General features: G+C 42.7%; 3 protein-coding genes across 5 annotated transcripts; 2 read left to right on the top strand and 1 right to left on the bottom strand.

Moving 5' to 3' along the window:
• The first annotated feature begins 1610 nt into the window (after nucleotides 1-1610).
• On the top strand, nucleotides 1611-6506 carry LOC105915651. The gene is made up of 5 exons (XM_012849835.3): nucleotides 1611-1732; nucleotides 3701-4532; nucleotides 5036-5386; nucleotides 5515-5683; nucleotides 5764-6506. The coding sequence occupies exons 1-5, from the start codon at nucleotides 1715-1717 to the stop codon at nucleotides 6062-6064; spliced, it is 1671 nt and encodes a 556-aa protein (XP_012705289.3). The 5' UTR covers nucleotides 1611-1714; the 3' UTR covers nucleotides 6065-6506.
• A 980-nt stretch (nucleotides 6507-7486) lies between these two features.
• LOC105915652 (superoxide dismutase 3) lies at nucleotides 7487-9537 on the top strand. Its single transcript, XM_012849836.3, has 2 exons — nucleotides 7487-7627; nucleotides 8774-9537. Exons 1-2 carry the CDS (start codon nucleotides 7614-7616, stop codon nucleotides 9402-9404), a joined length of 645 nt encoding a protein of 214 aa, XP_012705290.1. The 5' UTR covers nucleotides 7487-7613; the 3' UTR covers nucleotides 9405-9537.
• Nucleotides 9538-10363: 826 nt separating this feature from the next.
• Nucleotides 10364-22291, bottom strand: LOC105915649 (coiled-coil domain-containing protein 149). Of its 3 annotated transcripts, none has more exons than XM_021309157.2 (13): nucleotides 22047-22291; nucleotides 17488-17589; nucleotides 17345-17383; nucleotides 16974-17081; nucleotides 16782-16898; nucleotides 16138-16310; nucleotides 14099-14171; nucleotides 13892-13976; nucleotides 13651-13798; nucleotides 13446-13522; nucleotides 13297-13332; nucleotides 12204-12275; nucleotides 10364-12109 (listed from the first exon to the last, which is right to left on the bottom strand). In XM_021309157.2, the coding sequence occupies exons 1-13, from the start codon at nucleotides 22095-22097 to the stop codon at nucleotides 11589-11591; spliced, it is 1602 nt and encodes a 533-aa protein (XP_021164832.2). In that variant the 5' UTR covers nucleotides 22098-22291; the 3' UTR covers nucleotides 10364-11588. The 3 variants fall into 3 exon arrangements, with proteins under 3 accessions (XP_021164832.2, XP_012705282.2, XP_012705285.2); XM_012849828.3 differs by having other exon boundaries at nucleotides 17488-17649; XM_012849831.3 differs by lacking the exon at nucleotides 13297-13332 and having other exon boundaries at nucleotides 17488-17649.
• Between the last annotated feature and the right edge of the window lie 78 nt (nucleotides 22292-22369).

The raw sequence follows: 22369 nt of genomic DNA on the forward strand, positions 1-22369 counted from the left end.
ATGTTTTCAAGTGTCCATCTTCTCTGATCGCAGCAGTTTGCTATGTTTGGTTTTCTTTCTTTCCCCTTTTCAATTCAAAAACACTTGATCAATTAAAAAAATCAAAACAGGTTCCCTTTGAACTGACTGAACTCACGGTTGCACAGGAAGGCAGAAAAAGCCCAGGCTGGCATTGGAACCCGGGACTTTTGCTGCAGAGCGACGGTGCCAATCACCTGCACCCCCTTTTTTCAATTTGCATCTTTTTGCCGTAGGTCAAAGTGAGAAAGAAACGTGTGAATAGAAGAAAACAAACAAATAAATGAATTAATACTTTTAGGAAAAAAAATACCAGGTTTATGGTGTGAGTTATAAAGGAGACACCTGCCAATTTTTTATTTTTTTATTTTTTTTGGGTGTTGAAGCTGTCCTGACTCAACTGTCATGAAAAAAAGCTAATTTATAAAGTTCCAGTTTTGCTGGTAAAATGCACTCTAAGTCCACTTATCTTATGTTAAAGTTTGGCCACACTTTGAATAAACCTGTAACTACACTTAAAAACAAGTGGACTTACAATGTTTAAGCATTCTCAAGAAAATGTAAAAAGAGATATAGTGAAAGGATATTTTACTGTGGAGTTTAAAATTTTGGGATAAATATCTATATTCTAAGTGGAAAATAAAATAAAGTTTTTGTTTCTTTTTTTTTCATTCAGGGAATTATGTTTTGATGTTTGTGTGATTCTTGCTTGTTACTAATATCTTCACATGTTCTTACTTGTAAATAATAATAACTCACTTGACACTGAAACAAATGTCTTTGGCTCTGAGCTGTCGTACCTTACAGCCCTTTTCTGTTATGAATAATCTTAACCCCTTACTCTTATTATATAGATAGAACATGATCCATTAATCACACTTTGAGGTATAAAATTTGTTCTCTACAGCTGAGCACAGTACTTCAAATAAAGTTTTGGTCCTCATATAATAATCTGAAATATCTGTTTTACTCAAGATGACACAATGATAGAGAGGAAAATCAACCGCTGAATTTATTAAAAGTGAAAAGTTTCTTTTCTGCCTCCATTTTTGAAATAATACAAGGAAAATACTTTGATCAAATGTTAGATGACTTGCTTGATTATTATTTTTTTAATTACTGTGAGACTTGGGGTTTTTTCATCAGACTGATGACATCTAAAATAACTCCCAGTGCTCCCAATGAGGAACTGCAGGGTTGTTTGCAGTTTTATCCATCATGCCATCATTTCAGTGATTAATAAGACACGCTTTAATAAAGTAATGATACATACTAACTAACCTACTAAGAGTTAATCAGAAATCTAGGGCAAGAAAAATCCAAATTATAATTTCAGCAATTATACCAATAAAGCTCAGTGGAAGATAGAAGAGAGAATATGTAGCCAACTTGTTTTCCCTTAAAACAGTGTTATACTAATAAAAGCCATAAAAGTTACTTTAATGTATTTGTATGGACCAAACATGTATTTTTCAAGATCCGATCTGGTTTTAGATGCCATAGTCAGTTGTGACATCACTCCTTTCTGACATCATGATGACAAAAGCATGGAGAGGTTCTTAGAGTGTAGCAGAATTCTACAATATTCATTTTCACTCCGGAGAGAAGAAAAGCCACATCAAATGCATTACTACAACTGAGATGGAGTAAGACTGACCAAAACTGTCTTATAAACAGCAACAACAACAAGCTTGAGATGTTTCCCTTCAAGCAGGTAAAACTAGAGAGAATCACACAGAGAATTCGTGGCTGATTGAATGATTGGTAGTTCTAAAATGTTTTGCTGGTGTTGTTTTGTGTGCTTTTCTGCCCAGTTTTGTCTTGTTTGGTACATTTTAGACAAAAATTAAGGGTATTTTCTGATATCTGTCAGAAATTAAATCTAAATAAGGATTTTCATAAAATCATCACATATATTTCCAGCTCATCAGGGCATCAAACGTTAGTTTAAATATGAAGGAAATCCGTGTTTTTGTGACTGTGCTTTTGTTTGAATCGGCTCTAAACTTTTAGCTTTGAGGTGTCAAACAACTGTACAGATCAGTAATATAACAACTAAGGTATTTTCCTCAACATGTACTACAATATTCTGTGCTAGGTACTGTTTTTTTTTTTTTCAAGTATCAGTGCTCAGAAAGCTTAAAGGTTATTCAGAATGCAGACGTCTATTTCTCAGAAGTAAAAAAAGTATTATAAGAATCCAGAGGGAACATTTTACCCTCATTAAAGCATAAAACAATCATTTAGAGACATTCATTTTATACAACCCTTTAATGAATACATAAAGTACGCAATATGTTGTCATTTTTCAAGAACCACTGTTTCATCTTTGTATTTAATCAGAATCAGAATCAGACATACTTTATTAATCCCAGGGGGAAATTGTTGTTTCAGTACAATCGCTATAACATGAACAAACAAACATCACAAACATTTCAGGGGGAGACGATTTACTGAGGCCTTGCTGCCAAGGTCACCACACAGTGCCCACATGGCGCTGCCATTACTCTGTGAAAAGATAGAGGCCACAAAAAAAAGGGAAGGTGAGAGGGGACAAAAATACATAACTCAAACTTTATCCTATAACAGGATACAGTTTGAGATATCAAAAAAACCTCTTGCACAACGGCACAAATAATACGAGACACATATAGAAAGGATACCATTGTAGATTTGTCTACAATGTCTACAGGGGGGCATGATTGAAATCCCCTGTGTTTTATGTTTTAAAAGAGAGAAAAGAGAGAAAAAACTAAAATCTGTTGCAAGGAGAGGATGGATTCATCTTGTTCTATGGGACGTTGAACGTTTTGAAGTGAAAAAACCCATGACTGGTACTTTTATAGTCCTTGTGTTGTGGAAAATTGAATGTATTTCTTTGAAAACACAAAAAATACTGCTAAAACCTACATTCCTTTTTTAAATCTTTATTTAGAAACATTGATTGGTTATTTCTCCTTTTTAGCCAAAGTCATTCGGGGCCAATGTGGGAGGTCCAAAGAGCCACTTGAGGCTCTGGAGCCACATGTTGCAAACCTCTGCACCAGACCAATCTGCTGGTGTTGGTCCAAGTGGTTTAAAACAAGTCTGTAGTCAGCAGAGCGATCTACCAGAGCATTTCATAGTGTTCCCTCATCCGTGTGAGGACGAGCTCCCTAAATCTGTTGTTTTCATTTTCCAAAAGCAACCTTTCTACACCGCCTAAAGTATCAACAACTGATTTGATTATCCTTTGTTGAATGCAAATACAACGATGCATAAACCAATATTGTGTGAATGATTCCTGTAATTAGTCCACATAACATTTATTTTTCAAACAAGTGAATTTGGGTTTTTCATTATTTGTAAGCCATGACAACATCAAAATGACCAAAAAATAAACTCCTGAAATAGGTCACTCTGTCTGTCATGACTCTGCATTATAAATAAATTTCTCTTTTTGAAATGAAGGTTTAAAGAAATGAACTTTTCAATTATTTTCTAATAGACTAATACTATGATGCTTTCATGTGTAACTTGTTCTGATATTTCTCTTCACCTGCTGAGCAGCCTGACCAGGAGAACGCTGTTAAGGAGACGTTAAATCTCAAATATTTCCTACATAAATGTAACATATTTGCCGTAGTCTGATTGACATTATTTGCACTTCAGTTCATTTAAGTCTCTTCCTTTCTTTCCACAGAGTCCAAGAGTGGAACCTCTCACTAAGAAAAGCAGAGGAGCAGTTTCCTTTCCCTCTCCTCGTACAACTACCACCTCTGACCCTGCAGACATGTTTGTCGCAGGAAAACTTAAAGAGTCTGCTGCCGACTTCGATGAGCTGCTGCCATCAGCCTCCAGATCGGAGGCCAAAAGTCATCTAGAGGGATCTGGAGACTTTAAAAGCACAAAGGCTTTCCCTATCCAGCCGAAAGCTGGCGCAGCATTTAAAAGGCTCTTTAAAAGCAGGAAGGGTGGTCACCGACACCAGCAGAAGGTGACTGTCATTGAACCACGTGATGAACCTGAGCCCACATCTGCTGACAAGAAAGGAAAACCTAAGGGAGGATTACTAAAACGGATCCATAGCAAAGTGAAGCCCAGAAAGAAGACCTTCAAATCAGCACATAAGGACCGTCAGGAGGCAGAACCAGAGCTGGATGTTGAGGCAGAGCAGACTCACCCGAACTCTGGCCACGCTTCCCTGGGTCCCGGCTCAGTGTGCCCCCGTATTGTGGATAAAGCTGACTATAATGCTGTGTCATCTCTGGTCCTGAACACACCACCAAAAGAAGAGCAGAAGTCCTCTCTAGTACCTCCGTTTACTGGAGAGGGCTTCCTTCAGGAGACCGAGGCCGTCTCTGAGGCCGCACGCGACTGGATTCCTGGTGCTGCTGCTGCTGAGAAGAATCTTTCTCGAACACAAGACGCGACAGAAAACAGCACAAGCATTGCCGTCAAGTCCCGTATGAAGCATTTCTATGAGATGAAACAAGAGGAAACCTTTGTGAATGTGGGAGATCAAGAGGAGAAGGGTAAGTCAAGTTAAATGTAACCAATTACATGACGCCTTAAAGCAGGGGTGTCAAACTCATTTCTATATGGGGCCACTTTGGCGTCATGAAGTCATTAAAAGGGCCGGTTGCACGTATATAGACGATACTTTTCATTTCATAATTTCATTCTAGTTCACATAGAAGTATAAAAAATGCACAGTAACATAAAAGTAGCAACCTCAGGCCAAGTTTATACACTTTATCTGCAAAAAAAGTTGATATGGGGTGAGTTACACTTACAGGAGGCACAGTTTTAGCCACTTTATACACTTTAAAAGGATATATGCCTCTACTTTTTGACATGATATGCCTTTTTTTTGGCTCTTGAGGGCCGGATAATTTACCTTGACGGGCCAGACTCGGCCCGCGGGCCTTGAGTTTGACACCTGTGCCTTAAAGCAACTTCCTGTCAGTCATGTTTCTCTGGCTGGGGACACAGAAATATGTTTCATCCATTTCAAAGTTTCTGTTTTCTTTCACAGGCTCGTCCCAAACGAAGGATTCCCGCCAAGCAGGGAATACAGCCAGGGAGGACGACCTGCCAGGTCACTCCGAGTCTCACGGGGGATCGGTGGAGACTGTAGAAAGGATCCCTGGTACTCCTGGACGCTACACGCTTCTTCAATTCAGGAGAAAGATTTTCTGCTCAGACAAGGATCCATCCTTCGCGGAGAACAAAGAGCAGGTTGATGCTGATCCTGCTGTTGGTGCAGAGAAAGCTTACATTTCCGAGGACTCTGATAGAGAAAGTGTGCTCCCATCTAAAAGGATCTCTGCTAACAGCGCAGTAACTGATCAGCAATCGGAGAACAAACAAGATGAGCATCAGGAGGGTGAGTCTGAAATCTGCAGTTTTATCTTTCTCCTTTGGATGAACATCTCACTGTGAAGACATTAGCAATATTTAGCTAATAGTAAACTTTACAACAGAAGTTACTCAGTGCGTTCATTCATATCTTAGGTCCTGAAAGGATGTCTTCCAAGGTCTTGGGCTCCTCCACTGAGGACTCTAGTCCCTCCGATCTGCTCCTTGATGACATGGAGTCATCTCGCCAAGAAAACACTGAAGGTCCACCAGACCAGGCCAGGAGATCTCCACCAGAACTGAGCTTTAAACAGTTCTCTGATGAGTATGTCGCATGACTTTCTCACCAATTTGTGAAACACAATTGATCTTAACTGACATATTTTCTTTAAATCCCACTTTTAGTTTCGAAAGGAGCATTTACATCCGTTGTCTGGAGATTTACATGGATGCCTATGAGCGTCATTGTCAGGAGATGAAGCCGAGGGATTCCTCACAGTCAGCCGGCGAAGGTGTGACAGAACCTCCCACCTCTTCTGGAGAGTGTTGGACAAAGACGGCTCCTGAAAAACTGTCTTCTCAACCTGAAGCTCCTCCCAGAAATGTCGGCTCCACTCGCGGTCGCTTCAAAAGGTTCAGGAAGTTGGTGCGGAAAAGACTTTCCCAGCTGTTCAAGATACGCATTGTTGTCACCATCTACCTGTGATGGTTCTGACAGAGCCAAACCAAGGAGCATTTTCCTTTTAAAAATAAAATCTCCTAACCAGTAGTTTGGTGTGTTTTATGCTTTTGTCTAAGGCATTAAAGACAATCGCAATGATATTAAGTTGGTTTCTTGCATTATATTAGAGGAAAATGTCAGATGAGTTCCCTACTGGGTGTGATCTGCAAAGTCATGTTCAAAAGCAATTTAGACATGCACATGCGGTGATACATGGCTACATTAACTTCTAGTTTAATACTTAATATTGTCAAGGATTTTTATCTTATGTTCCTATTCAAAGTAATCAAGACCAAAGTTCCCTATCATATTTAGTCCATTTTGATTAAGCGGTTTGGAAAATGGATGGATGGATGATGTAGTACATAAAGAATACAGTATATAGATAGATAGATAGATAGATAGATAGATAGATAGATAGATAGATAGATAGATAGAGTTATACTTGATTAAAATTGATTCTGCGCCTGGTCAACACATTACACTGAGCTGAGCTGTCGACCGCCCCAAGATGGCGCCCCCAAATCCCGTCAGCGCACATAGGCGAAAGCGGTCGATGCAGGGTCTACTCTTATATTATGTCTATGGTAATGTGTATAGGTGGAGTCCCAGGTGGAATGGATTGGCCTCATAAGCAGCATTAGGTAAAACTGATAAATGTGATCTTTGATGGTGCCTGGGAAGGGTGGAGCATGGCGTGGAGAACGATCGGTCCAAACAGTCCAAAAACATAAACAAATCATGTCAAAATCTCAATCTTGTAATCAATCTGTCCACCTTTCCGCCCCATCTCCCACTGGTTATTTCCCCTACTGTCATTTTGATACTTAAACATTATTCCTTTCCTTTCTCCATCTCACTTTTTTTTTTGACATTCTTTTTTTAAACTTTTGTTAAATGATACTTTTCGTCCCTCAAATGCCATAGAAACGCCAGTGGTGTAAATTGTTGGGTTTTGTTTTCATATAACTTTTTTGTTCTCATGTTTTTGATAAATAATGACAGTGCAAAGCAAAGGCTTGCAGCACTGTTTGTGACTGAACGTGCAAGTGGTCCCAAACTCAGTCCTCCAACTTTTTAGGCGCGTCTCTGCGTCAACACACCTGACTCTAATATCAGCTCATTAACTGAGCTTGGCTGCAGGCTGGTGAAGCAAGTCTGACTGTTTTTAGCCCCCTCATGTTTTGTACCTTTTTTTTTTTTTGTTGTTGACACACACAAACTGCTTGGGCAAAAGCAATAATCTGGGGGCAATTAAATAAGTCATGTCTTGAATGACGGAGGTTCCAGAGTGAACGCGTCTAATTTTCTTTCTGCAAGAAAACAACAAGTGTGACTGCAGAGAGAAAAAAAAAAGTGAAGCCCCCCAACCAATAACAAAAGAGGAGAAAAGCCGCTCCACCCTCACCCAGTAAACGCCCACTGACACGCACGGATATAAGAAACAGTTGCATCGTGTCGTTTTCGGAGCAGACGAGGACCACCGGAGTGCTCTACAGGAGAGAACTAGAACCACTAGAGCTTGTTGCAAACCATGCGTGTGTGCAGGTAAGTGCGCCGTTTTAGGAGCGGGTCGCTTTTCACGTTCTGCGCAGCTTGCATCGGATTTGTCTGACTTGAAAACATCACTTTTACGCTCTTGTAGATCTGAAATGTGCTGACATGCTGGGCCAGCTTACGTAACAAGTCTCTATTATGCTTTAAAAGCTTTAGGCCAGGGGTTGCTGGACAAGATCTGGAAAAACAAACCATCTTTATTCAAACATTTGCTCTACTAGTCCAATGTTATCAGTGAGCTTACATGCAAGTCCAGTCCAATACAGTATATGGAGATCAATCATCCCACTATTTATGGTCTAATCCCTGGCTGTGATGATAAATATATTTAAAAAAAAGCCTGGCTTCACAACTCTGTCATCCCTGAGCACAACACTGTAGTCTTTGGCTGGTTCGTTTTGTCATTCCCTCTAAGCAGTTGGACTTAAGTGAGTCTTCATGTGTTATTTGGTAACATCCTTTTGAAATTTTTACCTGGAATGAGTTTGGGATGCCGAACTTCAGTCTTCAAGGTGTCTGGGAGCCTTTAGCTGGGTCCCTGGTCCAATACACCTGATTCCAAAGGCTGAATTGGTTCCTCAGGGGGACTCTGGAGAACTTGATTACTAATGACCTAACTGTGTGACTCAGATGTGTTGAAGCAGAGATTCATGAATGCTGCAGGACACCAGCTCCGGAGTCTGACACCCCTGGCCGCCAGCATAGGCCACCGCCAGAGGTGTTAAGCTCCAGACCTGAGGGCTGGTGTCCTGCAGCTGTTTAGACAAACCCTACTTCAACCCAACTCTAATGATTAGATCATTAGCAGGACACAGGGGACTGGACTTTAATAGTAATAGGTGATCTCTGTGCCTTTTGACTAAACACAATGAGCTATTTTGGGGGGGTCAAAAATCTGCTAGTTAACATTTTGCACATGTTCTCTGCTTAAAGAACCCCTACTTGATTAGTATTTTTTTATAGTAATTTAAACTACTTGACTATCAGTGACGGGAGTCAATCACAGGACTCAGAGATTCTGCTCTGTGAACAAAGGTTGTGTAACTTGTGTAAACTCTGACGGTCGCTTTTTGTTTACTCTATGGCTTATGTAATGAATGCTTTTTGCATTGTTCTGCTAATTCCCTTGTGCTCCAGGTTATCGAGTGGACTGCAGACTGCTCTGCTGGTGCTGTTGGCCAGCTGTCAAAGCGTCTCAGCACACACCGATACTCTGCTTCCTCCAGAGGTCTCCCAGTACAATGGCACTCTGTATGCAGCCTGCAAAGTGAGACCCAGCACTTCACTTCCCGAGGGCCTCCCCAAGGTATACGGCCAGGTGCTGTTCAAACAGCATTCTGACGGAAGGCTCCAAGTCCTTCTCCGGTTCAACGGCTTCCCCGCAGAGGGCCCTCCAGAGCCCAGGGCGGTGCACATCCATCAGTACGGAGACCTGAGCCAGGGATGCGACTCAACCGGCGGCCACTACAACCCGTACGGTGTGAACCACCCTAAACACCCGGGGGATTTTGGCAACTTCGCCCCCCAGCAAGGGAAAATCAATGAGCTGATCGAATCCAATGCAACACTGTTTGGAGGCCTGTCTGCGCTTGGAAGAGCGGTGGTGGTCCACGAAAAGAAGGACGACATGGGACGTGGCGGAGACGCCGGGAGCCTGTTGCATGGGAACGCGGGCCGCAGGCTGGCCTGCTGCGTCATCGGCATGTCCTCCTCCAACCTTTGGGACTTGCAGCATCAGCGTTCGGCAAGGCAACTCAGGAGGAACTAGGCCCACAAAACGGCCGTGTTCTTCAGCACAGAATTCATCCCTTTGTTTGTTTTTGTTTTTAAGTAGTTCTGCACACACGGGATACAAGAAGAATCGTATGTAATGCTTATTAAAAATCTAAATTGAAGCCAAATGTGTCACAAGTTGTATAGTTTTTTACTAGACTAATTTTGACCTAATGGAATCAAACATGACCATGACTTGATTAATCCTCTGAAATATCTTAATACCACATGCTTATTTGGATAAAAATGTATTTGGTAGCAACTACCATGTTTTGTGATGCAATAAAAAGGCATTGCTATCAATTAACTTCAGTGTCTGTTATGGCAACCTTGCCTATGCTAGGTTGTGTATGAGTCTTATTTCATATATACTGCATTTAGTTTAAGTAAACATCCAAGGAGTATTCAGTCACTGAATGTCAGGCTGAGTGACAGACTTGCATGACATCCCTATGCACAGAGGCAATTCTAGTGATGCAATTTTAAGATTTAAAGCAAAGCCAGAGCGGCATGACACCTGTGATGTATGTGAAGCAATAGTTGGAGTTGAAAACCGTGACAACCACTAAGGAACTGAATGTGTGAAGGTTTGCAGCAGAGACTAAGCATTTTTCATTCAGCATAGAAGGCAAGTTGATAGTAGCAGTCACCTTCAGTTGTATGATTCAACCAACTGCTACCGAGAGAAGTCCAGAAAGAAAAGTTGGTGTGACTGGAGAGGCAGTTAAGTGAAAGTGTCACCAGCGTGTTATTGTGCTGCTATATTTCTGGTTTGTCATCCGCAGCAATAACATCAAGGGAGCCACAGCAAGGAAAAGTGGCGACATTCGCGTTCAACGTGAACGCTCCTTGACCTCCAGGGAACCTCGTCATACATTGTGGTTTCCATGTTGAATGCTGTTTTCACAAGAAATGAACCTATAAATCAAATCAGTCTGACAGATGAATGCATTGGTAATGATGGACATGTTTTTATTTTGCCATAAAGTGGTTTTGTAAATGGTTTCAAAGTCTTCAAATGCCACAATTGTACAACAGCAGATGGCCAAATAATGCTTAACTACAGAAACAAGTTCCCTAGCACCCATTGTGACACTAGAAAAATAGTTTTGGGAAAACCCCAACCTTTACTTTAAGTACAGTTATGAAGTTACATGTACTTGCAGTAGCTTGAATAAGCTTTTTGGCATAAAACACTCCAGGTGGGTTTGGTTTGAACCACAGAATGAAAAGATGGAGAAGCTCCTCGTGCTCACTTAGTATGGTGTACAACCCGTGACACTGGGAGCCTTGTGGCATTAAGACCCCTTTAAAAAAATAAATTCTTTCTACACAACATTCTTTGCCACATTCTGGCCATCCCAGTCCACAGATGTAAATCCTATAGAAAACTGTGGGGTTCCCATTAAAGAGGACCGAGGACTCTGTCTGATCCAAAGACATTGTGCTAAGAGGAATCGTCAAACAACTTCTGTATCCTCCAACCGGGTGAATTGGAATAGAAACTGTCCTATTGAGGAAAGGTGGCTGTATTGACAGCAAGGGCTGCTAATAATAGGCCACCAGTGATAAAAATCACTGAATAAATGTACTTGTATTTGGGATTTTTAGAGATTGCTGCAACAAAAGATGACATTTTTGAAGATATCTTCACCAGGGGTGCACAAATTTGGCCAGCACTGTCTCTTTGTTTCAGAGACTGAGTTTAAATAAAACATGCTCCTAAATAGATCACAAAATTAACAATCAAAAAACAAAGGGTTTTTGAGGTTATGTTTGAACATAGAAAGAATGTCTCTGAAGTGAATCGCCTAAATAAAGTGAAAAGCAGGAGCTTTCATTATAATACCACGGATACATTTTTCTCCACTGTGAATTACATTTTCAGACCAATAGCGTTTTTAAAAATAAAACTGCTGGCCCAATCTGTTCTGTGACCTTCATCGCTATCAGTTTTTTCCTCTTTTACCCATGTACAGATGGGGAATAAAATGCCTAAAGCCAGCAGTGGGCGCTGTTACAGCAGCATTATGAAACAGGACGCTCAGTAATGACACACAGATGGATGGCTAAGAGGTCCTGCAGCCAGGATGTGCAAAAGATGGGAATAAGAAGCTCACCAAAAGTAAGAACAGCAGACAAAGTTAAGAAACCTGATTTAGATCCACAGGATCTTTTCCTAAACGCTTCGGGACAAGAGAGCATCTCCTGGAAGACTCGGTTCATCCTCGCTGCTACATACATGTTCTTCCTGGTCTGACTGGATATCTGCCTGCCGCTGGTCAATGAGACAGATTTTATTGTGCCCAGCAGGCCCCATTTCAGCCTCTTCCAACTCTCTGCTGCATTCTTCTGACTTGTCTCTTGTGACTGGTTCAGATCTCTCTGAAAGCTGACCGAGGTCTGACAATGGGTGGAGTTCGCTCAGACAGGCCTCTTTAGGACCAGAGTCACCCAGAGACTCGTGTTCCGACAATAAAGCAGTGCAATCTGTTGCAGTCTGTGATCTGTCATCTTTCTGGCAGTCTTGGCTGTTTGCTGCCTCTGCCTGAGGGCCTGGTGGCTCTTCCTCTGGCAGCTGCTCTGAAGGGTTAGCATAGGATGTGTCCAGGCTGGTGGATGTCTGCGCATCTTCTGGAGAATCTGACCCAGCTGGAGTTGCACAGACTTGGTTTGGGATGTCTGAAGAAACACTGACACCTACACAAACAGAAAAAAAAAAAGTATTTCTTTGGTACAGCTTCATTACAGATGGTTAAAGACTGATAAACAGGTACTTCAACTGAATATTTACCTTCCTGTTGAGGATCAAGTGATTCGACTTGCTCAGGTAGCTGAGTGTTCAGGATGATGGCATCCTTTCCTCCTATCACAAGAAGATATTTAGCAAAGTTAGTTTTTACAAAAGTTGACTTTACGTAAAGTTGACACGTAAGGTTATAAGAGTAGTTGCATTTTTTGGTGTAATGGCAAAGCAGCTATAGTGGCTAGATCATAAAAAAATTGTGAATATTAATTAAACCAGACAAGACGTGTAAAATGAGTAAAGCATATGTAAATAGTAGGGGTGTAACAGTACACATATCGAAGTTCAGCAAGGACCTCAGATTTGAATCAAATGTTGCTACAGGTTTGATTCAACAGCAATAATGAAACATTTTTTTTGCCAAATAAAAGTAAATACAGATAAAAATAAAATTCCTAACGCTCACGAATCACCTGGTGTACCCATTGGGGTGGCAGGTGTTGAAAAACATAAACTGTGATCTTTATGGCTTTCCGTACGGCCGCCACTCAATCTCCAACTCTGCCGTTTATCACCGGGAACATAAAAGGCTCAGTACATTTAAAACGACCTCGGTCGAACCAAATTTCTGGACAAACAATAAGTAAACGCATGTAGCAATAAAGTCAAATAGAACAACAATCCGTCATATGGATTCAATAATGGTGTAAAATTTGCAGATCACAACCAATGAAGCGGTAAAGACGGATTCAGATAATCCACTCTTCCTTCCTCCTATCGCACGCAGTTAAAGCTGTAAGTCAGAAGAGATTCCTTTCAGGGATTGTTTTTAATATGTTTAATGTCCTGGAAAGAAGGACATTTTCTTATCTAATCGTTTGCTGTTTTGGCACTAATCTAAAGAGAGAATAAAAACGTATGCCTGTCTACTAACTTACACAGTTTATGCCTTAGAACAAATACATTTCTTAATTTGATTGCGTGCACAAAACAGTGAACTTTGTACCATTGCTGCTTTGCACAAATACATGTGCCATTACACCCCCGAGCAAAAGCTTGCAGACATAAAAAGTTATGGAGGAAATATGAAATGTAAAGTCAGATTACAGATTGAAAAGGTGCCATTATTAGAAGAACCTACTTCCAAACACTCCCAGAGATACATTATAAGTCAGGCCTCCAGGTGGCAAAGAGAAAGAGAGCGCGAGAAAAGGAAATTATTGGAAAGAGAGTTAAATTTGATTAATGATAGAAAAAGCCTCAGTACTCTAAACTAAGATGTATATCCACCTGGAAGGCTCCACAGTCCAGAAATCTCAAGAGTTTTTAGTTTCTTCTCCAGCTCTGCCACTCGGTTTCCAAGAATCCTAATCAGAACGAAGAAAAAAAAAAGAAAAAAAGAAACCACCACATTCACTGGTAAAACGGATGACTTGTGCAAAAGCCAGACTCGATCATTTCCAGAGCCGACCAGGGATTACAAAGAGCAGCGTACTTGTTGATTTGCCGTTGGTGCTGGACGACCATGTTCTTCTCGTGGATGGTTTCCAGCAGAGCCGTGGCCAGAGACTTCAGGTCCGAGATGGACTGGGGAGTCACCGGCAAGCTGCAGCCGTTCTCCTCGGACAGCAACAGCTCCTTCACTGCATGAAGGAAGCCCACGAGTTACAGCCGTGCGTCACGAGACCAGGCTAATCGGGATTTGGAAACAAATCTGTTAATGTGAGCTTTCTGACCTTGTTTGGCAGAAAGAACCCCAGTCAGGGCGCTGCTGTTGGGTTTGCCGCTCATTTTCGAGTTCTTCCTGCTCTCCAGAGCACTCTGACATTCACCGTCAAGAGGAGGGTTCGCGTCGGGTAAATTCAATGTGGGGGAAAAAAAGTAGCATTTTAGTGGAATGAAAAACGAGAGACATAACTACATTTTTTGTAGCTAGTAGCTACCTTGTACTTCACCAGGTTTGCTTTAAGCAGGCTGACTTCTTCTTGAAGCTGGCTGAGCCGCTCATGCAAGTACCTGTGACAATGTGTTCCATACAGAAACGTCAACAATATTGAGTCAGACGATAAATATTTCTAAGCAGACACGCTAGCAGTCGAACGAAATAACTAATAGGTGCTAAAATTAAGGAAAAGCCATTGACATAAAGGTGTTCCCAAATCTTTGACTGGTGCAGTCTTTTAAACAGAGCTGATGAAAATCAACAGGAGGGATCATATTTCTCCAATGTTAGCTTCCCTTCATTGGCTTCCTGTTAAATCAAGAATAGAATTTTAAATTCTCCTCCTCACGTATACAGCCCTTAAAGGTATACTATGCAACCGGGGTTAATTTTCCAGCGAGGCTCCCCCCAGAGGGCGAAAGTAAAAGTGCACTGTCGTAAAGATGCTCAGCTGTTCTGGTTTCTCCATCAAGCCAGGCGCGGTTGTTTTGAGCTTAGCAGACAGGCGAACGCAACGAAAAGTGGAAAAAACGGCAGTACAAACAATGACTAACACAGTGAAGGTATGAACATCAAGCTTCCCGCAGCGCTATCTTGGCGAGGCGGCCGCCTCGCCAGTTTTATTATTATTATTATTATTTTTTTTTTTTATGTTGGCGAGACGCTACCGCCACCGCCTCGCCAAGCCGCAGTCGCCGCCTCGCTGCGGCCGCCGCGGTAGCGTCTCGCCAACATAAAAAAAATTAAAAAAAATAATAATAATAATAAAACTTGATATGCTTGCATGTTTATTTGATGTCAACACGCGGTTCTTTGTTGTTGCTTTCGCGCGTGCATATAGTGAATGGCAGGGCAAAAACACATGCAGTTCTCGCCGTAAAGCGAGACTTCTGTGTGTGCGGGCCGAGGGCTCCTGCAATTGCAAGTGCAGTATTTCCCCCACAGAACCCCAGGGCGGCCGAGAAAACCTTTGTTCGACCTGAAATTACTCATTTAATCATCCAAATCGGTATGGAACACATTAATTAACTGAAAAATGTTGCATAGTAAGCCTTTAATAATCAAGCTCCATCATATATCAGAGCTCTGATTACCCCGTATGTTCCTAACAGAGCACTTTGCTCTCAGACTGCAGGTCTGCTGGTGGTTCCTAGAGTCTCTAAAAGTAGAATGGGAGGCAGATCCTTTAGCTATCAGGCTCCTCTCCTGTGGAACCAACTCCCAGTTTTGGTCCGTGAGGCAGACACCCTGTCTACTTTTAAGACTAATCTTAAAACTTTCCTTTTTGACAAAGCTCATAGTTAGAGTGGCTCATGTTACCCTGAGCTATCTCTATAGTTATGCTGCTATAGGCTTAGGCTGCATGAGGACATCAGGGTCTAATTTTCTCACTCTACTGAGTTCTACTGTTCCCCAGTTTTGCATTGCATTGAAATGACTTGTCTTTTCAGCTTTTAACTTTTTGCTCTCTCTCTTTTTCTTCATAGTAGGTACACCTGGTCTGGCGTTCTGTTAACTGTGACATCATCCAGAGAAGACGGCTCACCCGCTACTACCATCTAATGTAGAACAGATTACTAGATCAATGTGTGCTTCTGTGCTTTTTTGTTTCTCTTGTTGTGTCTCTGTTCTGTCTTCTCTAACCCCCAGCCGGTCGAGGCAGATGGCCGTTCATACTGAGCCCGGTTCTGCCGGAGGTTTTCCTTCCCGTTAATGGGAAGTTTTTCTCCCCACTGTCGCTTCATGCTTGCTCAGTATGAGGGATTGCTGCAAAGCCATGGACAATGCAGACGACTCTCCCTGTGGCTCTACGCTTCTTCAGGAGGGATGAATGCTGCTTGTCGGGACTTTGAAGCAATGAACTGGTTCCCTTATATAGGAAATATTTGACCAATCTGTATAATCTGATTGAATTTAACTTTGTGAAGTGCCTTGAGATGACATGTTTCATGAATTGGCGCTATATAAATAAAATTTAATTGAAGTATCACATAATTAGGTATCATCTATGGAAACGCTTAAAACCGCTCCCAACCCCACCTGTTCTCCATGCAGAGGCCGTCTATGTCCAGGAAACGAGTCTCATCGTTCCCCATGATGTGGTTCATTTCCACGTTGAGGCGGTGAGCTTTCTGCTGAAACACGTCCCGCTCCGCTCGGACATCCTGGAGCTCGTCTGTCAGCGACTTCACGCTGTGCATCAGCACCTCGTTCTGCAAGAAGGGAACACAACTAAATCATACCCAAAAAAATAAAATAAAAATGAACGACGATAAAATAAGTAAAAATAACAAATAAAAAGAAATAATTCAATGAAATGCATATTTAGGAAACAAAATAAAAGCATAGTAAAATGACAAAAAAAACTTTTAACACGGATTACATTTTTGGCTGTCTAAAAAAAAAGAACTATGTAAGCCCCGCCTTCTATTGAACGTTAGGGTTAGTTGTAATTTACATTACAGCAGGGCTGTTTTTCCTCAAGCTGATCAGGACTTTTATACCAGCACCACCAAGTGAAGCACAGAACAAAGCCAGTTTGCTGTGCAGCGAGCAGCTTGCCGACGTTCAGTCACTGAAACCGCCTCGCTGCCTCCCAAATTTCGCTGAAACCGCCCAAACGACGGCGAAGCTGCTGGAGGACAGAACGTAGCGGACGTAAACCCGGCAGATCGGCCCCTCACCTGTTCTCTCGCTTGCTCCAGCTGTTTCACCAGATCTTCTCTCTCGTGTGCAGGAAAATGGCGAGCTCCCACCTCCTCGTCCCCCAGCCTCTGCTTGGTGATGGTCATCCGCAGAAGCTGCAGGGGGGGGATTGTTAAAGATTCTTTGACCCCATCGCTAACAGCAGCACACTGATATGACGAAGGCTGTACCTTGTTGTCCCCCTGGGCTTCGAGCAGTCGCTGTTTGAGCTCCTTGGCCTCCTCGGAAAGCTGGCTGCTCCGTTCTCTGGAGTCTCTCAGCAGCTGAGCTAAGTTCACCTGAGTGGCGAGTCGACACAAACGCACATAACTGCATGTACGGTAAAAAGGTTTATTTTAGAAAACGAAGCGTAGCTGCTCCTCCAGGAGAAGGCATGACTCGGCAGGTTTCCACGCTGTCATCAATACTGTCTGACCTGGACCTTAAAAACAGCAGCTGTGTCAGGAAGCGCAGACATGCTGCGTGTGCACATCGTTCTGCCGAACGTCCCTGGTGTCACCGACGTCCGTGCAAACAATATGATCGGCATTAAATTACTCACTTGGTTCCTTTTGTCGGGCGGCAGCGTGAGATCTCCGTCCTGTTTGTGTTGTGTAGGCAAAAGGACAGAGAAGAGAAACAGATTTCAAGCACGGTTCTGCCCGCCAATCGGGAATCTTTGAAACGGCGCCGCCTTGGGCTTACGATGAGCTCTCTGTACTTCTTCTTGAGCGCCTGGTGTCGCTCCCGGAGCTGGTTGGCCATCAGCTTGTACTGATCCCTCTCCTGCTGACAGGTGTCCAACTCCTTAGACAGTATCAGAAGAGCTTCTTTTTTACTCTCCAGCTTTCGCTTACAAACCAGAAACTGCGCAAAGAAAACAGATGTAGCAGCGTGACATTTGCTCTTGGTAAATGAGTATCCTCAGACGTTAGTGGAAAGCTGCTGAATCCATGAGGCAAACGTGACTAACAACCTAGCCCTCCGCTACAACCTTTGTTACTGATACGAGCAATGTCACCTGAAACTTCTAAATAGAGTAAATTTAATTCAATTAGATTTTATTTATATTGGACCAATTCACAGCACACGTCATATCAAGGTACTTTACAAAGTCCAATTCAATCAAATCCTACAGAGAGATTGGTTAAAAGTTTCCAATCTAAGGAAACCCGGCAGACTGCATCGCCTCTTGACGAGCAGCATTCAGGTGTATCCACCCTGCTGCCACATTTATACGAGGATTATTTTAGCATCGCAAGGCGATTTATCTCGACAATGATAAACATGATGTTTACGAAACAAACTAAAAGTAGTGTCGCCGTTGTTACTTTTACCACACGAGAGCGGCAATAAATAATCTTTGAAGAACGATGTTTAAATGCAGCTATTTTTGGACCATTCAGCAATGCGGTTACGCTACTAACATCCATGGGATCCTAAAGCTGTCTATCCGGTACCTGAGTGGTTCTCTGTTGATTTATTTTGGTTTTTGAAGAGCAGCAAATCTGTTTGCTGGGTCTGATTGAAGAAAAGATGGCAATGGATCATTTAAGCATTTTTTTTTATCATCACTGCTGTCGCTGTCGCAAAGAAATACCTCGAAATATCACAATAAGCTTTCAAGTCTATGTCTCATAACCACTTGCTGTCATCTGCAGAAATAATCAGATGACTCCGGAGTTGTCAGGTGTATCACATATATATATGCTAGAAGTGAAGTACAAAGAACTGGTGGACCGGTTTGTGGCATGATGTGCAACTGTCTCATCTTCCAGCAGGAGATGATTGTAGATTTCAGGAGAGGCAGGAATACATCAAGCCCATCATGGGATTAGAAGTGAAGATAGTGGCATCAAACCGTCACATTCACTGCGACAACACACCAGTGAAGCTGTCTTTAAGAAGGGACAGAGCAGACTGTACCTCCTGAGGACGCGTAGCTCCTTCTGAGATTCTAAAACTATCGGTAATAACTAAAGAAACCTCTTTAACGTACAATAGTTAGACTGACTGAATACAAAGTATCTGCTTGAACTAATCGCGCTGGTAAAATCAGTTTATACAGCATCGGTTTAGGAATGACCAGCATCACGAAGGCCCGAGGAACACAGCAGACGGATCAGAGACAACATGAGCAGAGCTAGGTTTCTAAACATCTCCCAGCACACTGTTCAATCTGTCATGTGAAAATGGAGAGAGTACGGCACAACTGAGGACGCACCGAGGCTTGATCCCTGGTTGGCTGCATGACAGGGAAAACTAACGCCGCACATCACGCTGAACACGCCATCCCAACAGCGAAACACGGTGGCGGCAGTGTTCCCTCTAAGCTACGCAAAGCTATGCTGCGCAGTAAATACCCAAGCTGAACTGTAAACAACATAATAATAAACCAAGTTATTTTGTACCGCTTTGCAATTCTGGTGAGACGGTGTTCCACGGTGCTGATCGGAGCGCACCGCTGATTGGAGGGTGGGGCAGACGCCTTTCTTGTTGGGCAGGTTGCGCTGTGCGTCTTTGTTCTGGGCGCCGTTTCAGAAAAAAATGGCCGTTCTACCCTGAGTAGAAAGCTGCTACTCTGAGCATTTCTACTTCACTCTGTCCTACGCAGCGTTTTCGGTTTCAGAACAGGTGACATCAGTCAGGTAACCAAACACGGCATCTAATCAACCCTGGGTTGAACGAGAGCACGAGCATGAAAACAGCCCTGATCAATGGAACGCAGATAACGTGATCCACCATGGGACCAGCAGGAAATTAGCCTGGAGGTGCGCGTTTCCCGCAAGTGGAATTAGAAATCTTTAAAGAAGGCATATGGAGAATATTAAACCGTGAGAAACAATGCTTTTGCTGCCGGAAAAGGCAAGTTGGCAGCAGAGAATGGCTGGGAAAAAAAACAATGCATGAGTGAGATGAGTTATTTGACAGAGAATTACAGCCGTTTTCTCACACTTTACTCATGGTATTGATAAGGAAGGCATTGAAAGGAGATGGCAGCAAATAATGAGGAGGTATGAAAATACAGTTCAATCAGGTATGTTTAATTTATTAGGTTTTCTTATGTTTAACCTTAATCAACTAAAGCATTAATTGGCTATATTCAACATTTGCAATTAATAATGGGATGATGTGAGTTACTGAAATAACTGATATGCTCATCTTTTTGCCAGCATTGTTCACCCATCCTTCTCAAATAGAGTTGATGCTGATTGTCTTTTAGCTGTTTAATTTGCGCCAATCTCACTTCATATTAATCATATAGGCTATTTGTATATTTTCAGATGAAGTAAAGGTGGCGTTATTTAAGTGAAGAAAAAATAACGGGGGGGGGGGGGGGTATATGAATGGAAGTGCCAGAATTTGATACAGAATAAATGAATGATTTTATTCTGTGTAGTTCTTTTATTAATCTTGTTGGTCTCTGGCTTTGAAACAGTGCAACAGTAAAATTCCTGACAGTGCAACATACTGCTGCCCGTGAAAGATTTTCTGCGTCTCCTACGCAATTAAAAAAGCTGCCGTTAACATGAAAGGAACTGAGAGCGTTACCTCGTTGTGTTAGAAAAGCGACGTGCGAGCTGAGAATATTGAAATAAATCATCTGACGACCCCAAAGCGCTTTACACTGGTCACTCGTTCACCCATTCATGCACACATTTACACCGTGACGGTGGTGAGCTACATTGTAGCCACAGCTGCCCTGGGGCAGAATGACAGAAGCGAGGCCGCACTGTACCACAGGCTGGTGCTAAATCTCACTGCAGATAATGTAAATAATCTAATGGTAATAAAATTGGAACTCTGAAAGATGTACACATCTCTCAGTTCTACCAGGACCCCAACTCTGACATAAAACATAATATACAGCTACACTAGCCTCGTGAGACCATCCTGATCTCGCGAGCTTTAAAGGTTTCACTCGCAGATCAGTCTGGCTACTTTCCGTTAAAGAAAATTTGGAGCCGTTCACCAAACGAACGTCCAATCAGCGTTGGCTTTGAGGCGGGTTGAGGTGTGACGCAACGAGGAGCGACAGTTCAGTCTAAAGAACATGGCGGCTTCAGCCGATGAAACTAGCGTTAGCGGGGCTATCGAGCAAGTTTTATCGGCATTACAGAGTATTTCTTTGCTGAGCTAACGAGCCTTTACCTGCAGCAGCAAGAGTAGCTTGGCTTGTGGTTGTGTTTTCGTCGTCGCTCGTAACAGAGCGACGACGAATCTGATTGGTTTATTTGGCCCGTCTATCACCAACATAGGCCAATCAGCTAACCAGTATTTTCGCCCCTTCCCAAAATTACTTCAACGGAAGGTTTCCAGATGGATATGCGGAGCAAATCTATCAGGCGGAGTCAGGTAACAGCTACACAGCTCTTTAAAAGAATCCAAGAGTTTTGTCTTTTTCATGTAATCGGGCTAAATCAACTTTATCTAAACTGAGTAATGTAAAAGAAATGATTGCTGTAACTTGATTCTTTTAGTAATCCATGCAGCTTGCTAACATCTCATGTTTTGGACAGGCGTAATGTAGCCTCAGTGTGCACGTGCCACGTTGCTCTCAGAGGATCAAGTGAACGCTCAGGGAGTTTGTGCGCATGCTCAGACTCGTGAAAAAAATCAGGGGGGAGATCGGTGGGAGGCAGCATCATGCTGTGGGCTCGCTCCTGTTCTACACAGACAGCAAAACTGGCCAGAGATGACGGTGGGACAGATGGCGCTGTTGTCCTGGTACAGCAGCCAGGTGGAGCCAGCAAAAGACTTGGGACTGGGTCACAGGTTCGCCACCCAGTTGGACAATGTCAAGACGGATTCTACTAAAGCTAACTCAGGCATTAGAAGTTCAGCCCCTAAAATCCCATTACAGCTCTGTGGGGTAGCCTGAAACTGCTGCTCACAGGTGCTCTCCATCCAGTCTGAAAACATTTCAATGTTTTACAATGTATTCCAATTTATGTCATGTTTTATGCGGTGGCATAAAACATGACATAACGTGGACAGCTCATGGGGGTGTAGAAACTTTTGCAGCGCGCCACTTGTCAGATACTTTTTAGTTCCAAGAAAATAAACATTTACTTCCTTATACCAGAACAGGTTTAGAGACGCTGCAGCAGCTGAGATTTATGCGCATTGTTATTATTACCGGAACACAATTTAGAGCTGCGCACGGATCCAGTCCGACTTTGTTTAAACAAATGAAATGTGAAAGCTGGACATTAGTTCCATCCTCACTGGACGCATTGGTGGACATTTTCACGCTTTCTCACCTCATTAAGCAGACCCTGCCAGTCGCTTTCGCTCCTCCTGGACGGATCCATGTCGCCTCCCGATACAACCGGATAAAGCGGACCAAAAATAAAATAAAATAAAATTAGTAAAACAAAACAAAACCCCAGCGGAGTTCTAGCTTCGCATCACTGCGTCAGTTCGGCCACATCCAGAGACGTTTCGCATCATTAAAGTGTGGGATTAGCTGATGGTGGACGTGCTCTGCATCACTTCCGCCAAGGTCTCTACGTCACTACTGCGTCACGGCGCATTCACGGACGCTGGTAAATTAAGGCAAACTTAATTTGGAGGACCAGCGCTG

Source organism: Fundulus heteroclitus, chromosome 5, assembly GCF_011125445.2.
Source record: "Fundulus heteroclitus isolate FHET01 chromosome 5, MU-UCD_Fhet_4.1, whole genome shotgun sequence".
Classification (NCBI taxonomy): domain Eukaryota; kingdom Metazoa; phylum Chordata; class Actinopteri; order Cyprinodontiformes; family Fundulidae; genus Fundulus; species Fundulus heteroclitus.